The sequence below is a fragment of the Ceratotherium simum genome, chromosome 35 (assembly GCF_057802395.1).
Source record: "Ceratotherium simum simum isolate JZ-2026a chromosome 35, ASM5780239v1, whole genome shotgun sequence".
NCBI classification, from domain to species: Eukaryota; Metazoa; Chordata; class Mammalia; order Perissodactyla; family Rhinocerotidae; genus Ceratotherium; species Ceratotherium simum.
Genome location: NC_141934.1, coordinates 20,994,991 through 21,011,335, shown reverse-complemented (window position 1 = coordinate 21,011,335; position 16,345 = coordinate 20,994,991). Strand labels below are relative to the sequence as shown.

Here is a 16,345-nt window from a genome sequence, read left to right as displayed (position 1 = left end):
GTCTCGAATATAATAAAGTTGCATTTCTTTTTTTTTTCATATATTTTTAAATGAGGTGAAACACAACATAAAATTAATCATTTTAAAGTGAACAATTCGGTGGCATTTAATACATTGGCGATGTTGTGCCACCACCTCCTCACTCCAGTTCCGAGACGTTTCATCACCCCAGAAGGAAACCTTGTACCTATTAAGCGGTCGTTCTCCATTCCCCCTCCCACCAACCCCTGGCACTCACGGATCTGCTTCCTGTGTCTGTGGATTCACATATTCTGGACATTTTGTTCGAATGGAACCATGCAGTATGTGGTTTCTTGTGACCGGCCTCTTTCACTTAGCATCATGTTTTCAAGGGTCATCTGCATCTTAGCCTGTATCAGCACTTCACCCCTTTTTATGGCTGAATACTATTCCATCGTGTGGGCAGACCACCTTTTGTTCATCTTTTCATCTGCTGATGGTACATTTCTTTTTAAATAGATCCTTCTTACATTATTCTTCCTTAGGCCTTGATCTCCTACTTTATGCCAGACCCATTGTTATCTTCATCGGCCCTATCATTTCCAATTGGCAACATGGATATCTTAAAGTATGTTCTGGAAAGCAATAAATTGCATATCTGTCCAAATAGGCTGAGAAGTTAGTCCTTGTTATTAAAAATGTTTTAAGCACATCTTCAAAGAAGAAAATAGGATATCGATAATAATAGCAGTGGCATCCGGTCAGTGGCCATTGTTATTATTACTAGGTTATTATTATTTCATTCAGTGTTTATTACTCAGTGGGCTGCCCCGTGCCAGGCACTGTGCTTAGACTATGACATATGTGGTCTTACTTAACCCTTACAATGACTCTTGAAGTTAGATATTATTGTGCCCTTTTTATAGATGGCAAAGCTGAGGCTCAGAGAGGTTGAGTGCCCGATGTCAGGTCGCACGATGCCTGGTCTCAAGGTGCTCACAGCCTGGGGTGGGGACACAGACATGATGTGGGTTGAGATGTTGTAGGGGAGGAAGAGTGCACAGTGTTGCAGGGGCCCAGGCGGGCATCACTATCCTGGCGGCTACATCCGCACTTAGTTTGACCACGATTGGGGTCCCTGCTGCTTCTGAGAAAAGAAAATTTACGCATAAGGTTTTCCTTCAGTGCTAAGAGGATCACTGAGAATCCAGGTGTGTTTCTAAGCCAATACTTCAAACACCAAATGCGCCCCCCAATCCCCCGGGGATTGTGTGCATTCCGGTTCCGAAGTTCTGGGGTGGGCCCGGGACGCTGCCTTTCTATCCAGCTCCCAGGTGAGGCTGCTGCTGGTCCGCGGACCACACTTTGAGTACCGAGGGGCTAGAAGTTCTGAATTCTGACCCCAACTCCGCTGTCAACTCTCTGTGGGACTTTAGGCCAGTCTCTGGCCCCCCGGGAGCCTCAGTTTCTTTCCCTGGTCAATGGGGGCATTGTCCTCCATCTGGAACATTCTTTTAAGGATAAAAAATAAGAATGGTGTTATCGCTTTCTGCATGCTTGTCGGACAGCCACGGGCACCTGCTGGGGCAAAGGATTTCCTCCCAAAGCCCCCATGAGCACCTTGGCAGGTGCTAGGGGAAGTGGGCCTGGTCCGAGCCTGGCACCAAATCCAGAAAGAGGAGGCCAGAGGCGGCAAGGCCCGGGATAAGCGGTGGGAGAGGTTTCCTTTCATCAGAGAAATGGCCCATTTGCAATGATCGGTTGACCAGGTGTTAATAACGCTAATGGCATAGGAAGGGTAAACCCGGTCACTTGACTGAACAGAAGAAATATGCAGAGAAGCGCTCGGGTTTCCATAAATCAGCCGTGTGCGGTGCTGCGAGGGAGGCAGGACTTAAAATTCTGGTCAGGAGATGGGTATTCTCATAATCTGAGCTGGAGAGGTAATTTATTCTGTTTATATCTTTTTACTGCACGACAAGGCTTGGGAGCAGCAGCCCTCCACAGCCATTCTGCATTTTAAATATTAGTCCTAAGCACAGTGGGTTAGCTCTCCTGCTCCGTGGGGTGTTTATTTCGGGGCAGGAGGACAGGATGGGGATGAGGGTGAGCGTGCACGATGGGAGCTGGAATACACCTGGTTTAACTGTCCAGCCTTGGCCAGAATTACAGCCTGGGGGCAGCAAGGGAGAGGCCACACCCCGTTTTGCCCAGAGCTGGAGGGGACGGCCCGGGGCTGGCTAGCCTCCTTACCTGCACGCCTTGGAGCATTCTTTTTCCACTCTGAAATCTTTTATTTTTAAATGATAATAAATACAGGCGATGAGGAGATAGAAGGAGATGAACAGATACATTAACAGAGGAGGAAAGGGATGAGGAGGGGAGGGAGAGAGAAAGAAACAAGGGCAAGCAAGGAGAAGCCAGGAGTCCTCACGTCTTTTGACCTTGGCAATTTTCATTATGCCCTTTGCTCTTCTGGCTAGCTTTGTTTAACCCAGAAGGGATTTTCAACAAAATCTAACGAGGTTGCTACCAGTAAGAATCAGCATCATTAGGGTCTTTCCTAAAAAATCTCTTCTTTTTTTTTTTTTTTTTAAAGAAGGTGAAGACTTTATTTTATTTATTTATTTATTTATTTATTTTTTGTGAGGAGATCAGCCCTGTGCTAACATCCGCCAATCCTCCCCGTTTTTTGCCGAGGAAGACGGCCCTGGGCTAACATCCGTGCCCATCCTCCTCCACTTTATATGGGACGCCGCCACAGCATGGCTTGCCAAAGCAGTGTGTCGGTGCGCGCCCGGGATCCGAACCAGCGAACCCCGGGCCGCCGCAGCGGAGTGCGCGCACTTACCCGCTTGCGCCACCGGGCCGGCCCCTAAAAAATCTCTTCTTATGGCAGCTGGAGTGCATTCATTCATTCATTCATTCTCTCACTCATGCATTCGTGTAGTTCCTCCACATGGAATGAGGGCTTCCCTGTGCCAGGCTCTGTCCTGGGCCCAGGGGCAACATGGGCTCTGGGAGCAGAAGTTCTTCATCCAAATGCAGCTCTGCTGCTCCCTGCTGTGTGACCCCAGGCAGCTCAGGCCACCTCAGTCTCCTTATCTGCAAAGTGGGGCTAACACGGCTCACGCTGTGAGGATCGCATTAGACTCAACAACACTTTGTCGGACGGTTGTCCTGTAAGTTTGGGGGGCATAGGAGCCAATTGGGGAGCTTGACGAATGTGAAGCATCTTGGGCGCCATGTCAGAGAGCAGTTCCAGCCGTGGGCCGTGGGGCCCGGGGACAAGTATTTTTAGCAACATCATCCTCTGATCACATTTCGAGAAAATGGTTGTGGGGGCCCAGGGACAAATGTCTCTTCTCAACCCTGCTCCTCTCCACCCAGCCTTCCTGAGGAACTGCCTCCCTAACTAAGTGCACTGAACACCACGACTGTGACACCTGCAGGGGCGTTGCCATGGGGTGGGTGGGGGTGGTGTTCTCCTCCCAGGGCCTCTGGTTCCAGTAGACACAGGGAGTTGACATGAGCCCACAGGAGTGGCGGTGGATGTGAGCTGATTTTGACAAGGGTCCCCCTCTCTCTCCTTGTCATCCTCCAAGGAAGCTGGTGTGTGTGTATGTGTGTGTGTGTGTGTGTGTCTGGGGGAGGCTGGGCTGGGGATTGAACCCGGGACCTAGATTTCCTGAACCTTGTCCACGGGCTGAATTATCTCTCTCCAACGTGGACGCAGTGCCCATTTCCCAGTGGAGCAAATCCAAGCTCAGAGAGGGGACGCAGTGACCAGCCAGATAGTCCTGAACCCCAGGGCCCTTGCTCTGTTCTGCCTCCATCCACCTCCCAGGTGACCTCTGCTTCCCCCTCCCCCACTCAGGAACACTCAGAGGAAGGGCCCTGGGAGTTACCCCAAGTACTGCTCGGGACCTCGGAGACCAGCATCCCTCCTGAATCTGGCGTCTGGGGCCCCCCTCAGAGATCTTGATGGGACCACCCAAGGGTTATTCAAGTCCCCTTGACACAGGGTGGGCTTCTCCCACTCCCGGTTCTCCCAGACTGGAGGTGTGGACATGCAAAGGGCAGGGATACGCCCTGCGTGTATGGGTGTGCATGCATGTGCACAGGGACATGCTGTCTGGGATTGTGTGTGTCCACAGGGGTAAGCAAGTGGGTTCAAACCATGTGTGTGTAGACACGTGTGTGTGTGCTTGTGTGCCCTCGCATGCTTGTGCAAAGACATACTGCACACAAGTGTATGCGTGTGAGCGTGCATGTGTGCACAAGTGTGCAGGCTGTGTGCCTATTTCCATGCACCTGTCTGTATGTGTATGTGTCTGTGTGTGCATGTAGGTGTGTGCACATGTGGCTGGTGTGTGTGCCCACGTGCCTGTATTTGCTGGTCTTTCTGTTGTGCACGTGTACTTGCATGTGTGAATGTGCATGTGTGTGAGCATACACGTGTTTGGGGTGTGTGTGTGTGTACCTGGAAGGAGGGGCTGGGAGGGGCGGTGCTACAGTAGGTTTTCATCCTGCGGCCCCACTCTGCTGCCCCCGTGACGGGGTTCCCTGACACCTCTGGGCTCAACTTCCCACCTGGGTAGGCGGCTGGGGTGCAGTAGGTGACCTGGCACATCCATGGGGGGGGGTCTCCCTGTCCCTTTCATCTCCCCTGCTCCCTCCTCCTCCTCTCCCTCTGCTCCTCCCTCTCCTCTTCTTCCCATCCTTCTCCTCCTCTTCCTCTCTTCCTCCCTCTCCCCCATCACTTCCTCTTCCTCCTCCCTAGCCTTCTTCTCCGCCTCCCCTGCCTCTGTGACCCTGGGACAAACCTGTTTGCAGAGGAGTGAAGGGTGAGTCCTCCCCCCCTTCCAGCTTCCCTTTCCCAGGCCTCTCTCTGGTGAAGTTCTAAGTCAGCCCTTCTGCAAAATTCACACGCACCCAGAAAACATTTGGGGGCCTGGCAGAGATGGTGTCCATCTTGCAAATTCTCTTCTGGCCTCTATAATCCATTACGATCAGGACACCATAGTGAAGTAGAAACACAACCCAATACACACGTGGGCTGGAATCCCGGCTCTGCCATGCCCCAGCTGCGTGACCTTGGGCAAGTCCCTTGACCTCTGTGAGCATCCTAATGGGGCAAATAATACCCTGATACACGTCCAAAGATTCAGCTACAAGGATATTTATTCCAGCTTGGTTTAAAGTGGTAAAAAATTGGAAACAAATGCAAATGTCCAATAGAATTGGTTAAAAAGAATGGCTCACCCATTGCAAGGAAACTTTAGCCTGTCACTACACAGGATGACATAGCTCTGTCTATGATCAATTTATGAATCTGAGAGATATTGCTGCGTGAACCAGAGCAGGTAACCACGTGGCAAGTGGAATAGGGTTTCTAGTTTCAAAATGAAAAAAATAAAAAGTCTGGAAGGAAATGCATCAGCTACATTACGACAGCACTTGAGATTCTGGGGGATTACAATTTTCTTCCTTTTGTTTATCTGAAATTTCTAAATTTTTCACAATGAGCTATAGGGAAAGAAAAGGAAAGCCAAGCTGCCTTGCATTATTCTGGTGAAGTCCACATAAAAGAAGGACAGACGAGCAGGGCTCTTAGCGCGCGCCCAGTCCGTGATGGTTCCTCCCACTCCTCGGTCTCCCTGGTCCCCCTCTTTTCCTGCTGCCACTAAAATGGGCAAGCTCTCCCCACCCTAAGCTTGAGAGAAAAGGGATCCAAATGCAGGACACTCTTCCATTAATTTTTATCTCCCTCATCTGCTTTTCTAATCCTACAGTGTCTGAATTGGAAGGGAACATAGGAGGACCTCCTTTCACTGCCCCCTTTTGTAAGTGGGGAAACTGAGGCAAGAGAGGGAGCGACTCGTCTTAGGTAGTGGCCTCGGGCCTCAGGCCTCCTAAATCTCATCTCGCACTCTTTCCATTGTGCTGACAATGACACAGCATGCACTGCCTAAGCATCCCAGAGCTCAGCAGCCGTGCTCTCTGCGGGGCCCTTCAGCCCTAATACAGCCTTGCAGATAGCTAGCACCAGCTTACCAGCCTGCTCATTTTTTTGCCACCTGGAATTACATGAGGCATAATTAGGAGTGAAGTTAGAATTCTTCTGACGTATGGGGGACACACAAATCACACATCCATTTGTTCATCAAATGTTTTGAAGCCCACTATGTGCCAGGAAGGCTTGTGTTAGATGGTGGCATTACATAGAGCATGGGGAGATACCGTGCTTGGCGCATAGTAGCCGTCAAAAGTGGCAGTCACTTGCATTACCTGGTAATTACCAAAAGAACTTCCGCTTTCGATGAGGAGGGTCTCTGTACCCATCAAGTCTGTTTTATGTACGAGACAAGAACCAGAGAAAAGAATAGTTCCATTTACTCTGAGTGACTCAGGGACCAAAAAAAAAAAAAAAACGAAGAAGAAGAAGAAAACCACACAGCACTGAGGGAAAAAAGAATTTTTTTTTTATTAATCTTTCTTTTTATAAAAGTTGATTTTTTGTTTTTTGTTTTTTTTAGGTAAACCTCTTTCTGCCTCTCCTCCCTCACTCTGCCCACCCTCCTCTTAAAAATATAAAAATGTCCAACCCCAGATAACTAGAGTACAATAAATAAACAGTAAACACAAAAACATACTTTATTTGTTTCTTCTTTATACAAAATAAGGAAACTAGAAGCGTTCAACTTCCAAAAAAGTATAATGCTGTACATCCTGACGGCCCAGCCTCCAGGCCCCGGGCAAGGAGGGTGGTCTGTGGGCCGGAGCCCAGAAATCTTGGCGTCTCGCCCAGGGGGGAACAGGGTGGGCGAGTGTTCCAGTCTGGCCTGGAACCCCGGACTCAAAATAAATGTCGTCGGAAGGGAGGAGGGGGAGATCTGGCCCCGGGTCGGCGAGGTCCAGACCGGCCCCCTTCCTGGAAAAGCTGACCTTGATCCTCAGGATTGGCCACCAGGGGGCGCCAACGTGCAGGCGGCTCTGTCTTCCTCCCAGACACCCCCCACTCCAGCGCGTTTCTCTCTCGCTCTCTCTCCATCTTCTCTCCTCCTCATTTTGCTCCCTTTCCTCTCTCTCCTTTCAATCTCTATTTTTCTTATCATCTCTTTTTAAAGACGGGGAAAGCAGAGTGAGAAATAAGATTACAAAATGCCACTCTGATTGCAGAGAGGGGGGAACATCTTCTCCGCCCCTTGGCCTCAACCCTCTCTTGGTCCAAAGAGGTGGCGGGTGGGTGGGGGTCGGGGGAAATCTAGAGCGTGCTTGAAATCTCTTGACCCTCCGAAGTATTGACTTTGGTCCCAAGAAATTGCTCGCGGCTGCAGGGAGAGCGCTGGCAGCGGGCCGGGGGTCCCGGAGAGCCCGCGGGGTGGAGATGGGGGTCGGTGCCCCTCTGCGCCCAGCCGCGGAGCAGCTGCCGGTTGAGTGCGGACCCGAGAGAGAACCCCTGAGGGAGAGCCAGGCCGCGTCCGCGTCGGGCGTTTTGGTTTCGAGAGGCGGCGTCCGGGGGGCCGCCGGGGGGCTCGGGGGGCCGAGCGCGGGGGCTGGCCCGGCCCGGCGGCCTTACCACACGGCGGTCTCGTTGAGCTCGGGGTTGGGGTGCGACAGGGGTCCGCTGTAGCCGCTGGTGCCGCTCATGGGGAAGGGCGGGCTGGGCCCGCCGCTGAACACCTCGCCGGGCATGGGGTGCAGCGCGCCCGGCAGCCCCGGCTCGGGGCTCGGCGTGTCCGGGTGCGAGATCATGTCGGTGAACCGGGGGTTGTCGGCGGCGTGCGGGCCGGCGAGCGGCGGCTCCAGCGCGCCCAGCGGCGTCGAGCCGGGCCCCGAGGCCGCCAGGAAGCTCGAGTCAGCTGGGGACTGCGCCTGCGACGGCGGGCCGTGCGCGAAGAAGTCATAGTTGCCTCCGGGCGCGTAGTAGTCGCCTTGGTAGTCTGCGGGAGGGGGCGGGGAGGGAGACAGCAGAGATGAGAGACGGCGGGTCGGGGAGGGACCCGCGGGACCCGGGGGAGGGGCCCCGGGGAGACCAAGGCCGGAAACGTGTGGACGTGGTCGGGGCGCAGAGACCCGGGCCGGCGGGAGAGGGCGGGAATGGGGGACAGCGCGACACTGACTCGAGATTAGGAAGAGACCCGCCGAGAGGCCTGCGAAGACCAAGGGAGAGGGAGGCCCGAGGCGGCGGAGGACACAGACCCAGGGGTCTTGCTGGAGAGAGAGAGAGACAATGAGAGATAACGGAAAGGGGAGAGACTCAGACTGTGCGAGACACAGAGAGGAGTTGAGAGAGAGACAAAGTGAGGAACACAGACAGAAAGACGCCGTGACTTCCCTGTCAGAGATTCCTTGACAGAGATGGAGAGAGACAGTGATGGCCGAGACACAGAGACAGTGAACGATTCCAGTGTCTTGGAGTTGGTGAGAGATACACAGAGAGGGGGCGACACGGACACAGCGAGATACAGGGACAATGAGAGATGGGCAGAGAACAGTGACAGGGGAGCAGAGAGGAGACGCAGCAGGGAGCCCTACACTCAGAGAGACCCGAGGAAAGACAGGAAAAGAGACACCGAACCCACGGCAGAGACGGAGACTCGGAGAGATCGGAGGTCGAGAAAGACAGAGATAGTCTAGGAGGTGCAAAGAGAAAGAGATGAGGCGGCTGTGGTTAGTGACACGCGTGGAAAACCCGTGAGAGACCCAGGAAGGAGATGGAAGGTCAGGAGAGAGAGATGCGCCCAGAGACCGGCGAGATGAGTTGGAGAGACAGCCAGAGACCTGGAGGCTGAGAAGTCGGGGAGGGGAGTAGGGCGGGGATGCTGGGCCGAACGTAGACCAGAGCGCGAAATGGTTGAGACCGAGCGGCGACCCCGCCGGGGAGAAGCCGGCACCCAGCAGCGGCCGAGCGCGGAGGGGCTGGCGAGCTTGGCAGGGGGCGCGGAAACCTGGGCGCAGGCCGCGCAAGGCGGCCTCAGCGCTCTCTCCTTCGCCCCCTGCACCACGCCGACGTGGCGAGGCCCTTTTCCTCGCTAAGTGCAGCCCTGGGTCCGTCCGGGTAAATGCGGGGGTCCGACTGCTTGCCCTGGCCTCGCCTGGCCTGGAACGGGGAAAGCTGGGCCCAGCAACTTGAGACGGGGGGGGGGGGGGGGGGGGGGGGGACGCGAGCACTCGCCCGGTCACGTCCAGAATTCCATGGGAGCCTGGGGGTAAAGGCTCGGTCCTCCAGGCTCCCCCACAGTGGGTTTGTCAGGACATTCAGGTTGTGAAACATTTGGGGACATTGAGCCCTTTGGAGGATCAGGTAATAGCTATGGACTCTCTCTCCAATAAAATGCACAAATGCGCATTTTGCCCACAAAATCAGGGGGCGCACGGACTCCGGGTTGCACGCCCGCCCATTCTCAACAAATTGTTTCTGCATCAACCCTCTGACCTCCTCGCATAGACCCCTCTCCCAGGTCTTTCCGGACAGCCTGCTCCCCGCCCCCCCAGGTAGACTCCTGAAAGATTGGGGTGTCCACGAAAGGAGCACCTTGTAGCCTGCACGGGTGACAATGACCCGCTTTGTACGGCGGGAAAACCAGAGCGCCAGAAAGCCGGGGTCTCCTCTGTGAATCCACGCTCTCTGCTCAGTCTTGGGGTCTCACTCACAGGGGCGAGTTCTGGACGCCCCCTGCCACCCCATTCCCTCTCCAAACGCTGAAACCAGTCCAAATGGAGGGTGTCTGGAGGCGCAGCTTGGAGACGGTTTAGGCAACAGCTAAAACGGTCGCCAATTACTTTTTAAAAACCGCTCATTCCACTCTCCCCGAAAGTGCAGGGAAAGGTTGGAAGCGGCGAATTTGGGACCCCTAAGGGACGGGGATGGGGGACGGCCGCGGCCCACAGCGAGCCGGCAAGCCAACGAAGGCCGCGGCCCCCGCGCGGAGCGCGCCGCCTCCGCCCATATGGCGGCCGGGCCGGAGGTAATTGGAACAAACGCCGTCTGAAAAGGGCACAAAAGCCGCAGCTGGGGCTTTGTCCGCGCTCCCACGGGGAGCCGCCGGCCCCGCCGCCCGGCCCCTTTCTCGCCCGCTGCCGGCCGCCGCCGCCGGGATCTCCCAGCGCGGATTAGGCGGGGCTGCCTCGCTGGGGCTGGGGGGTCCTGGCCCCCTCATTCCAGGGAAAGAGGGGCCCGCGTGTTCAGGCCCCCATCCCAGCCAGCAGACGCGCGGGTAGAGGAGGCGGCAGGATTGGTGCGGGCTCAGGGAAACCTTGCTTAATTACCCAGGCGGGGAGAAATTCCGGACTGGTATCGCCCCACCATCTCCCCGCGCCGGGCCGAGATTTTGCGCGGAAGGAGGCAGAGATAGGTGGAGAGAGTCCGTGAGTGGAGACCCCAAGACACATCCACCACCCGGGCTGTCCTGGGCGTCTGCAGCCCCCCAACCTGGGCCCTGCCATGGCGGAGTCTCTCCCCCAAAGGCACAGCCGCGCATTTTGTCCACAACCTGAAGGTCTAACCTCCTAGGCCTGCGGATGTATGGGAGAAGCCGGTATCTTCCTTCCTGGATTTGCCTGGGCACCCGGCGCCTGGCCCTCGCCCTGGGCATTGCCATCAAACCCACTTTTCTAAGAAAAGTCTCCTCTCCTCTAATTGGGCTACTAGCCCACTCCACAGGCCCAGGCGCTGAGCAACTCAGAGCAGAGATTCCTTTAAGTATAGGCACTCCTGTGGGCTCCCTAAATTCAGAGGCTCAGGAACAGAAAGGGGAGGTGCCTTCCTGGAGCCTACACAGGTCTGGGAAGGGTAGGATAGTGAGTGAGTGCTTCAGCGCCCCAGAGTACCGAGGCGCTCAAAAAACCAGGACGGCGAGGTGGGATGGGGGGCCAAACAAGTGGGAAGGAAGGGGTGGGGGGTGGAGAAGGAAAGGAGAAGAAGAGGAGGGAAGGAGGAAGAGACCCGTTGACCAAGAGGAGAGTTCACCCGTGCCTGAACCTGGTAACCCAGCCTCGGAATTGTTCTTTGCAAACTCCAGCTCCTCACCCCCTGCAGCCTGAAAGACCGGGAGTGGGTAACTGGCTTGGCCCAATCCTTGCCCCCCAGCTGGGAGGAACCCTGGTGTGCTTGGCGCTGGAGTGTGGGCAGAAATCCTGCCCAGAGCAACTGCTGGGTGAAAAGGCACCGTGCGCACAGTTGCGTGTAGAACAGGCATTGCTGACTTGGAAGCTAGTGAGCAGGCAGCCCCGGATGAATCTTGACCCCTCCATCCCTACGCCGGCGCTGCCCTCCAGTGCCAGCGTTCCCGCTGGTGCCAAGTGCACCAGGCCACCAGCAAGGGCAGCAGCAAGGCTGTGTGTCTGCTTGGGGCAGGGTGTGTGTGGATTTGCAAGTCCCCGATTTGGTATGGTGCGTGGAAGGGTGTGAGCCCATGGATCTCTCTGGGTGTGTTTGTCAGTGAGTGTATCTGGGTACTGGACTATACCAGTGTGTGGTTGTGTGTGACCATGTGTCTAGATTTGCGTCCCAGGTCTCTGAACTCCAGTGTGTGTGTGGGAGTGCGCCCATGTGTCCTGCGTGGGTAAGTGTGTGTGTTTGTGTGTATCACCATACGGGTGAGTGAACTCATGTGTCTGGTTTCGCGTCCAAGAGGTATTTGTGTGTGTGTGTGCGTGTGTTATGTGTGTCTAAGGTGTGTCCATGCTTGTGTAACTCCTGCATGAGCAGAAAGGGAGGGATCCGGCCCCTGGGCGGCCAAGAGGGCGGGGATCCGGCCCCGCGCCCTCAGCCCCCAGAAAGGCGCGGGCCTGGGTGTAGGGTAGCGGGTCCCACGGGGTCCCTTACCTCCGTAGTAGGTATACGGAGTGGACCCCAACATCTCAGACTCGTCCAAGCGGCCGCCCAGCGGACGCATACGCCGCGGACTCCGGAAGAAGGCGTGTCTCCGGGCGCCCAGTGCGCTCAGCTGTTTCATCCGGCGTTCTTTGGACCGTCGGTTCTGGAACCACACCTGGGACAGAGGAGCGGGCTGTGAGCTCGGTTCGGGGGTGCCCTCCCTTCCTCTGTCCGCCCGGGCCGTGCCCGCTGGGTCCTAGCGCCTCCTGCGCACCAAGGCTGCCCAGAGGCGGAGGCCGGGCCGGATTAGGCCGGAGGGGTGGAGAGGGGCCTCGGTGAACCAGCCAAGGGTGAAGGATTTCGCGGACCCGTGGGGCGACTCATAAAGACTTGGGCTTCCTGGTCCTCTGCCCGCCCGCGGCCTGACGGCTTTATAAAGGCCTCCCGCCCGGCAGGGCTCTCTTCTCGGCCCCTCGGCTCCCCAGCCGGGCTCTGACCGTTGGTCTGCCCGCGCAGGGCGCAGGGAGGGGGCATGTGAAGACCATCAACCCTTTCTCCGCTCGGAAGATGGAAGGAAGGGAGGGATCCCGTACCCGAGCGAGGCTTAAAACCCTCCTTGAACGGGGCGGGGGAGGAATTCAGAGACGCGAAGTGACCCGCTCAAGATCACACCTCTGGGAGGGCAGCAAGGCTAGGCTGACTTTTTTGGCAACGAGTTTGCCCAGCTGGCCCTGACCTCGGGCTCACAGTCTGCCCCTCGGCGGACCCGAAGTCGGCGCGCTCTCAGCCGGGGAGGCTGGTGGGAGGCTCCCTGGCGCAGCGGGACCGGAGAAGGGCGACCCCGCGGGCCGCACCTGGATCACGCGCATGTTGAGGCCGGTCTCCTGCGCCAGCTGCTCGCGGATGTGGCGTGTGGGCTTGGGCGTGGCGGCAAAGGCGGCCTTGAGCGTCTCCAGCTGCTTGGCTTTGATGGTGGTGCGCGGGCCGCGCCGTTTCGTGCCCGAGTTCTGCTCCTCGTTCTCGTTGTTGGCCGTCTCCTTGTCCGAAGACGTCGAGTTGTCTGTCTCCTTGGGGTCGTCCTGGAGTGGGTCCTGGAGGTCCGGGGACAAACTGCGGTCCGTACAGGATGACACTGAGGGCGGACGGAGCGGGAAGGGGACAGCAGCGTCAGCGGCGGCCCGCGGCCTCTCCAATCGGGTAGCGGGTTCCCGGCGGCCCAGGCCACCGCCAGACGCGCCGGGTTCTCCCCAAACCCCGCGACAGCCCCTCCCTCAGGGGCCCGGCGCCCGCCCACTCCCTCCAGGCGGGGCTGGGCCTTTGGAGGGGCCCTTGTCAGCACTTTCCAGCTATGGCCTGGGTAAGGGCGAGGCACGCCCTCTGGAGAGCCCGGCCTTCTGGGAGAGGGGACGGGAGGAGGGGACAGATGCCCGCTGGGCCTCAGATCTTCCTCTCCCTTCTGTCTTCCCTCCAGACCCCAATTACGGTCCTCCCAGCGCAGCTAGAGATTCCCAGGAGCTGAAAAGGGGCGGAAAGGGGAATTCCGCGGTTCCGAATTAGAGAAGAGGGGCAACTTGGAAAAGGCTCCTGACTTTGAGGAGGGCAGGGAAGAGCTGGCGTCCCGGCATCCTGTAGCACCGGCTCCAAACGCTGACGCTCTCCCCCAGCCCCTCCATTTCCCTCTAGAACTGCCTGGTGGGTGAGGGGGAGTGGAGAGCTCTTAGCTGGGCTCTGAACGCACACACAGGGCAAGGTAGAGAGGGCCGGGCTGGGCGCGGCGGGAGGGCACCAGGGCCCCGGGCTGGGGAGGGGCAGGGGCCTCGTACCTGAGTTGAGGCTGCCCTCCTTGAGGCTGGACGAGCTCAGGTAGTCGTCCTTGCACACGAACTTGTTCTCGTCGATGACATAGAGCTCCTCACCCGTGGATAGCTGTTTGTTGCACACCATGCACGTAAAGCAGTTGAGGTGGAAGACTTTGCTGCGGGCCTTGCGCACCAGGTCGCTGGGCGAGATGCCCTGCGCACAGCCCGCACACTTGGTGCCAAAGCGCCTGCAGACACAACAGGGCCTGTCACCTCCTGTCACCTCGGGGCAGCTGGGCGTCCCTCCCTCTCGAGCTCCTGACCTCTTCCTACCCATCCTAGCTTCTGAGAAGCCTCCATTTCCACATCTGTCCAATGAGACCCTCATCCTGTCCTCTCTGGCCAGAGCGCAAGAGGCGAGACAAATGTCCTGGGCTGTTCTTGGACTGGGACTGTCCTGCCTCGCTCAGGTTTATTCTGTCTCCACTGGGCTTCCAGCAATGGGCACAGCCTTCAGCCAAGCAGAGGGCCCAGAGCACCCCAAGATGTCCCCCCTACATCCCTGCCAGATCCGCCTGGGCTGCTCCAGGCAAACTCAGCTCTAGAGGTCGTGAAGTATTTTAAGCCAGGCAGGCCGGGTTTGGACCACTTCTTGGCTTTGCCTCCTGGATCCTTTCCAGTCTGCTGGGGCCCAGGTAGGGCCAACTGGGCTGGCTGGCGGGTCCTGGCAATGGGGCGGGGAGCCCTTCTCCTGAGCTGGACCTGAGCAGGAAGGAGGGAACCTTTGCTGATTCCAAGTGCCACCAGCACTGGAGGCTTTCCAGTCCCCACTCTGGGACCCGCTGCAGCTAGTCAGGAGCCTGTGGACAACAGGGCCTCAGAACAGTGGACTCTGGAAAGCTGGGACTGAGTCTCCAGCCCCCCAAAATCTCCGGTCCTAGCAGGCAGTGAGAATGGGCTGGGAAGGCAATCCTAAACCTGCATGGCCATAACACGGGGTCTCTCAAATCCCCTTTTCCTGAGTTCCTGGTCTAAATCCTTTTCTTTCTTCCTTGAGTGCTGAGAGAAGGCGGCCTCCTCCAGAATGGGTGATGCAGACCTGCACTGGGAGGGGTGAAGTGTAGCTGGGGGGAGGGCGAGGGCTCCGGACTTGGGGGCCCCATATCTACTCACACCCGTGTCTCTAAACAGGGCGAATTTGGGTGACATTGATGTAGTGTGGGCATTAGAAGCCATAAGTCACTTTTGGCCTTATCCGGCGGCGTAATTGGCCATATGCACCTTATCAAAAATCATTAGGCGCTTTGCAAGCACCGCCACATTAGGGGCCTAGGGCCTCCGGGGCCGGGGCGTTTACACGTGTAAAGGCGAGGCTGACATTTTCTCCTATTCAAATCCCCTAGTGCCGAGCCACTGGGGCCGCAAGCAGCCTTTCTCCGCGGCGTTAATCACGCCCCCCTTCCCTTGGCGCCCGGAATTCGCACTCACAAAGCCGGCTCTGGGCCCCCGGCGGAAGCGGGCAGGGGTGAGCTGCGGAAAACCCCGCAGCCTTCCAGGCCTCCCTTGGCATTTCCCAGCTGGGGAAACTGAGGTCCAGAGAAGCGCTCTGCCCGTGCCCGCCTGATTGCCCACGGGGGGTTGGTGACCCAGCCCACGCTAGACCCCGAGGTCCTGACTCTCAGCGTCGAATTCGTTTGTACTTTTCAACCTGGGAGAAAATGTCTAAGGAGTTCCGGGGGCGAGGAGGAGAAGGTTCCCTCCCCCATCATCAGAGGAGACCTTCCTGCCTCAGCCTCCCCCGGAGCTGAAAGTTTCTGTTTGTCCAGGAGGGCTCTGGGGCCCGGCCTGCCGGGAGGGCAGGCTCTGGGCTCAGGCACTCTGCCTGGTGGGAGAGGCCGCCTGCCGTCCCTAACTTCGGCAAAATCCTTCCTCTCTCCGAACTGGGCTCGAAGCTTCCGCGCTGGGGCCGCAGCCGCCAGGAAGAGGCAGATAGCGGTGGGAGCAAGTTTGTCAGGGCTCCCTTCCTCTGCCCCAGCGCCTCTCCAAGCCGGCCTGGAGGAGCGAAGGAGAGGCAGCGAAGCCGCGTCCTTCTTACCCCGCCCGCGCTCCGGCCCTTTCCTGGACTGAGGACGGCAGGAGAGCAGTGGGCTGCCTCCCTCCCTATTTAAGCCTGTGAGCCGGGGAGGCTGGGATGGGTTCCGCGGTCTCCCTTTCCCCGGCGCCCGCACGGAGCGCGCGCGGGCAGGCGCGCAGGCAGCAGGGCGGCGCGGCCTCTTACCTGAAGAAGTCATTTTTGCAGTAGAGCTTGCCCTCGCGTGAGAAGCACTTCTCGGAGAGGTTGGCCTTGCATTCGCAGCACTGAACGCATTTGATGTGCCACGCGCGGTCCAGCACGTTCAGCAGAAAGCGGTCGAGGATGGGCCGCTCGCAACCGGCACAGTGCACCATCATAGCCCCGCGCCCCGGCGGCTCGGGCCGCCTTGCCCTCCCTTTGGGCCCCCGGCCCTCGGGCCCCCCGGCCCCGCCGCTGCGCTCCGCCTCTTATCTCGGCCGCCGCTGGGCGAGTCCGGTCCGGACCAAGACTCAGCCGGTCAAGTCCTTGGGTGATCGCCGGCCTGGCGCTGGGCTGCCTGGGGTGGGGTGGGGAGTGGTGGCGTTCACAGCCTCATGCCCCGGGCCGCGCGCCCCAGTGCTTGTTCCAGGCTTCCCCAGGTGTCTTGGGTGGCTGCCGGCCTCGGCGCTGCCGAGCGGCTTTCCCCGG

At 57.8% G+C, this 16,345-nt stretch overlaps 1 protein-coding gene across 1 annotated transcript; it reads right to left on the bottom strand.

Moving 5' to 3' along the window:
- Positions 1–7,539: 7,539 nt before the first annotated feature.
- On the bottom strand, positions 7,540–16,063 carry LHX5 (LIM homeobox 5). Its single transcript, XM_004429950.3, has 5 exons — positions 15,863–16,063; positions 13,609–13,832; positions 12,640–12,917; positions 11,795–11,960; positions 7,540–7,907 (listed from the first exon to the last, which is right to left on the bottom strand). The coding sequence occupies exons 1-5, from the start codon at positions 16,033–16,035 to the stop codon at positions 7,540–7,542; spliced, it is 1,209 nt and encodes a 402-aa protein (XP_004430007.1). The 5' UTR covers positions 16,036–16,063.
- Positions 16,064–16,345: the final 282 nt, after the last annotated feature.

What these genes read in the sequence shown, in the direction of transcription:
- LHX5 (XM_004429950.3), bottom strand. Translation starts at nt 16,035, where the DNA reads ATGATGGTGCACTGTGCCGGTTGCGAGCGGCCCATCCTCGACCGCTTT. An exon ending in TGCAAAAATGACTTCTTCAG is followed by an intron (nt 13,833 to 15,862) that starts GTAAGAGGCCGC and finishes TTGTGTCTGCAG; the next exon opens with GCGCTTTGGCACCAAGTGTG. An exon ending in TCCGTATACCTACTACGGAG is followed by an intron (nt 7,908 to 11,794) that starts GTAAGGGACCCC and finishes CCCCTCCCGCAG; the next exon opens with ACTACCAAGGCGACTACTAC.